General features: G+C 29.9%; 1 protein-coding gene across 1 annotated transcript; it reads left to right on the forward strand.

The window, feature by feature from the left end:
• Positions 1-287: 287 nt before the first annotated feature.
• On the forward strand, positions 288-3,229 carry LOC149496806 (putative zinc finger protein CONSTANS-LIKE 11). Its single transcript, XM_089720590.1, has 5 exons — positions 288-1,181; positions 1,295-1,492; positions 1,594-1,943; positions 2,226-2,409; positions 2,936-3,229. The coding sequence occupies exons 1-4, from the start codon at positions 669-671 to the stop codon at positions 2,350-2,352; spliced, it is 1,188 nt and encodes a 395-aa protein (XP_089576716.1). The 5' UTR covers positions 288-668; the 3' UTR covers positions 2,353-2,409; positions 2,936-3,229.
• Positions 3,230-4,507: the final 1,278 nt, after the last annotated feature.

Consider the following 4,507-nt stretch of genomic DNA (forward strand, 5'->3'; position numbering starts at 1 on the left):
TAAGGCTGACTTGGCAATCAGTTTGTGACCCATTTTATAACCAAACTCACCTCATTCTTCTACTTATTTACCTTCTTGCTATCCCACAACAAACCCGGGCCCGATTAAGAAGCTCAACCATGCCAATTTCACCCCGAATCAAGCCTTGTCCATCTCAGCAACAAAGTCAATTTCTACAAGCCCATGTTCTTCCACGTGGCAACAACCCATTAATCCTGGGCAAAACTTCAATAAATAGCCGACTTTACAAAACTGGAAATAATCCTCAATAGTGTCACAAGCGAAAAACCCACGCGTAACGTAGCTTTCGCTTCCTAAGTGCTTTCTTCTTCAATTTGGTTCCTTTTAAATTGAAAATTTTTTCTTCCTTCCATTGATGGATCCTGTGTCCTTGATATTGGCTAATTCTCTTTTTCTTTCTCTTTTTTCTTATTAGTAATTTTACATTTCCATTTTCAAAAAGACATTAACCAAATTTTCCTTTGCTCTGTTTTTTTTTTTTTTTTTTTTTTTTTTTTTTTTTTTGGAAATGGTGCATGAAAAATTAGAGGGAATTCTGGCTTTGGATTAAGGTTAAGAAAGTTGAATTTCCGCCTTTGAATATTAGTTTAGGTAGTGATAATTTGATAGTTAATTTGGTTAGAGAAAAGAAATAAGGGAAGTAATATATGGAACCCTTATGTGAATTTTGTGGGGTGGTGAGGGCAGTTCTTTATTGCAAATCAGACTCAGCAAGACTATGCTTCCATTGTGATGGATTGGTTCATTCTGCAAATTCTTTATCTCGTAGACATCTTCGTTCAATTCTATGTGGAAAATGCAATGTACAACCAGCAATACTTTGGTGTTTAGATGAAAAATTGTCAATTTGTCAGAACTGTGATTGGAATACAAATAGTTGTTCAAGCTTAGGGCATAATCTCCAGGCATTAAATTGTTACACAGAAAAACCTGCATCTAGTAGTTACCAACCTGGTTCTGGGCCGTCTTTACTTGCTTCTTTGGAGGTAAATGAGAATTCCATAATTAATAGTTGTTTGGAAGAAAGAGACAATAAAGGCTCATTAGAATTGGTAACTAGCAAGTCGAATGTCGGATTAGAATCTTGGATGGATCCAAATAACATATCTTATGGTGGAGAACAAATGCCTGCCTTGCCAGAGGACAAGAACATGCCTACGGTATGTTCTTGAAATTTTGTTTTTTTCTCTGTAATTTTGTTTTCTTGAAATTTTTATAAATTACTTTTTGGTTTAATTAATTTCTTGTTTTACACGGTTTTCCCAACTCTAAGGATCTTGGAATTCATGAAGGTGAAGAACTATGCGAAGGTCTTAATATAGATGATATTTTTTTGAACTTTGAAAATGATGATGAAATATTTGGGTGTTCACAAGGTCAAGCCAGATACCAACTAGAGAAAGATTGTATTTTGATGGAAAAAAATTTATCCGTTACTGAATCTAATGGTCCTATAAAGAATAATATAGAGGTTTGCTAACTTCAACTTAATTATTACTTGGTTTTAATAATTAATTATTATGAGTTAGCATACTACAATATGCTTATTATATTTACGTGGAATTCATGCAGGTATCTTCGTCGAGAAAACAAGATTGTGTCGTATTCCAATTGCCTCCAGTTGTAGGCATGACAGGGATGATACCTCCTATTAATGAAAGCTTAGATTGCTTATTTATGGACCCTAATTGCAATATAAACATTAATCTTGGATTTCCGACTGGGGCTGGACAAGTTCATTCGAGCATGTCTTTTTCATCCAATATTACAGGCGAAAGTAGCGCCGCTGATTATCAAGATTGTGGCTTATCACCGGTGTTTTTGCCTAACAAGTCGCCATGGGAATTGAATTTGGAGACTAGCTCTCCACAAGCTAGGGACAAGGCTAAGATGAGATATAATGAAAAGAAAAAAACACGGAAGTATGTAATTTTTAACTCTCTTTTGTACAAATAAATTTCAAATAATTTTCTACTATATTAGATTTTAAATGTGATTTGAATTTTCAATATGTCTAGTCAAAAAAATTGAGACTCTGTAGCTTGAAAATCTGTTTCATTTGGATTGAATATTAGATTTAATTATATACTAAATTTTATAAAATTTAAAATAAAAACATAAAATTCTTCAAATGAATACTATGAAATAAGGTTAAGTATTGTAATTATTGATTTTTATTCTTCTTATATAATGTAATGTTGCAGATTTGGTAAGCAAATAAGATATGCATCTCGTAAAATCACAGCTGACAGGAGAAAACGTGTGAAAGGTAGATTTGTTAAAGCTGGTGAAGCATATGACTATGACCCTCTTGTTACAAGGAACTTTTGAACCATAAATAACTAGATCTTTTGCACTTAGCCTTGGAACGCAAAGAAGAAAATGAAGGTATGGACTTTTCACTTGTTTAATTTAGATATAAAACAAATTCTACCATTCTACCCTCAAAAATATTAATAAATAAATACTACCCTTTGCAATTATGGACAAGGATTAATTCTAAGATTTCCTTGTACCTTATTTGGCTACGAGGTTTCTTCTTTGTCTAGTTAGGACATTTTCGTAAAAAATAAAAAAAAATAAATAAAAAAAAACCTTATAGTTAGGAAGAAACTTTGTTAATTTAACTTAAATTCAACCAGCTAAATCATTTGAGATACCTTAAATTTTACGATTTATAACGATTGCACTCTAAAATGAACTTAGGCTTTCAGACACTCCAATTTTTACCTTTTCTTACAATAGCACCTAAAATTATATTAGGGTTAGGGTCATGATTTAAAAGAAATAATAGGCCCTATACTTTGAGCTTGGTTAGCCTAGCACAAGCTAGATTAAATCAAGACGATGCATTTTTACTGGTTCCTTTCATTTAATTTTGCCTCACTTTTTAACATTCAACAATTAACTGCAGATATTCAATGTTGGTATTCACCATGGATTGTTTTTTTGGAGCTCTGAAAGCTGATTAGATCTGCAGCAACCTGGAAATTACAGAAAGAGCTGCCATATTGTTTAAGATGATAATACTTATATTGAAGGTCATTGTTTTCATCTCATTCAAATAAAACAATTTATCAATCAGTATCTACTTGGGGCATTTGTAAAGGATAATTAATTATCTTTTTGCAACCTTGAAACACAATAAAAGTCCTCATTGTAAGTGTTTCTTGGATAATTAGATGATACCTGCTCCCAGTTGAATCGGTGTTTGCTATACAAAATAAAAATGATTGTTCATTCAAGTAATTATTTTTTGCTGACTGCTTATCAATACGGGCTATTTTTCCATTGCACTAACATTATCAATTGAGTTGGTGGTTTTAGTGCAACACACTCTCTCTCCATGGCAGAAAAAAACATTAAATTGGTAAATAGTTTTAATTTGATATTAGATTGGGAAATAGTTTTTGGAAGAACATTATTTTTGTCAAAATCCTATTATATTTCTAAATCTATTATTAAAATATATAATTTAAAACTAAAAAAATAATGTACCAAAATATTGGTACATGGCTTAGAATATGAAATTTTTGTTATATTTTAATTTCATATTCCATATACCAATAATTTTCATTTTAAATTTTATATTTCGAAATTTCATTTTAAATTAAAATTGGATTTGAAATTTTGATTTGAAATATAATATGCCAAACAATTCCTTTGTGAAGCACATGTTTTAGAAAGAGGTATGTGTCTCTTCTTAAAGGCTTGTGCTCCTTCAGTCCTCGTAAAAAGTTAATTATTTTTTATTTTTTCATGAAAATATTTTATAGAAAAAATTATTTAGATATTATAATTTTAATTATGAAAATGTCATTTTTTTAAAAATAAAAAAAAATTGAAATATATATTTTTGTTATAAAGGAAAACTCTGGAAAAAAACTTAATTTAGATATTATATTTTTGTTATAAATTTATTTTTTAAACCTTAGTTAATTTTTGAAAAATTGGAAAACTGTTTTCTAGTTTTTCAAATAGAAAATTGACTGATTTGAATATAAAATTCTATTTTTTTTAATTTTTTTGGAAAACTTTTCTAGAAAACTAACTCAGTTGTCTAAAAGTGAACACACCCTTAGTGTTTTCTTTTGTATTAATTTCCTATTTTCACCGTTGTTTCCTTTTCTTTGGTTTGTTAATTTTCCGCTACCATTTTTTTTTTTCAGCCCTCATTATTTTCTTATTGTTCTTTTTCTTTTTGCTATCGTACATTATTTTCTTATCGTTCTTTCTCCTTTTGTTGTCTTTCTTCTCATTATTGGTGTTATTCCACGGTTTCGTTTTCGTTTTATAAGGTATGTTGATTTCTGTTTTTGTATGTTGTTTATTGTTGGAAATATCTCTATCAGTTTTTTTATACAATCATATAATCACAAAATTGATATATGTTTTTGTTGGATTGATACTGATACAGTGTGCATATATATATACACACACACACACACCGTATTTACTTGATTTGATCCAATGTGTTAATTGATAT

This window comes from Jatropha curcas, chromosome 4 (genome assembly GCF_041381405.1).
Source record: "Jatropha curcas cultivar XTBG-Jc1 chromosome 4, XTBG_Jcur_1.0, whole genome shotgun sequence".
Lineage (NCBI taxonomy): Eukaryota > Viridiplantae > Streptophyta > Magnoliopsida > Malpighiales > Euphorbiaceae > Jatropha > Jatropha curcas.

Coding starts and splice junctions, on each gene's coding strand:
- LOC149496806 (XM_089720590.1), top strand. CDS start 669: ATGGAACCCTTATGTGAATTTTGTGGGGTGGTGAGGGCAGTTCTTTAT. Junction 1,182..1,294: donor AGGACAAGAACATGCCTACG/GTATGTTCTTGA, acceptor CCCAACTCTAAG/GATCTTGGAATTCATGAAGG. Junction 1,493..1,593: donor CTATAAAGAATAATATAGAG/GTTTGCTAACTT, acceptor GAATTCATGCAG/GTATCTTCGTCGAGAAAACA.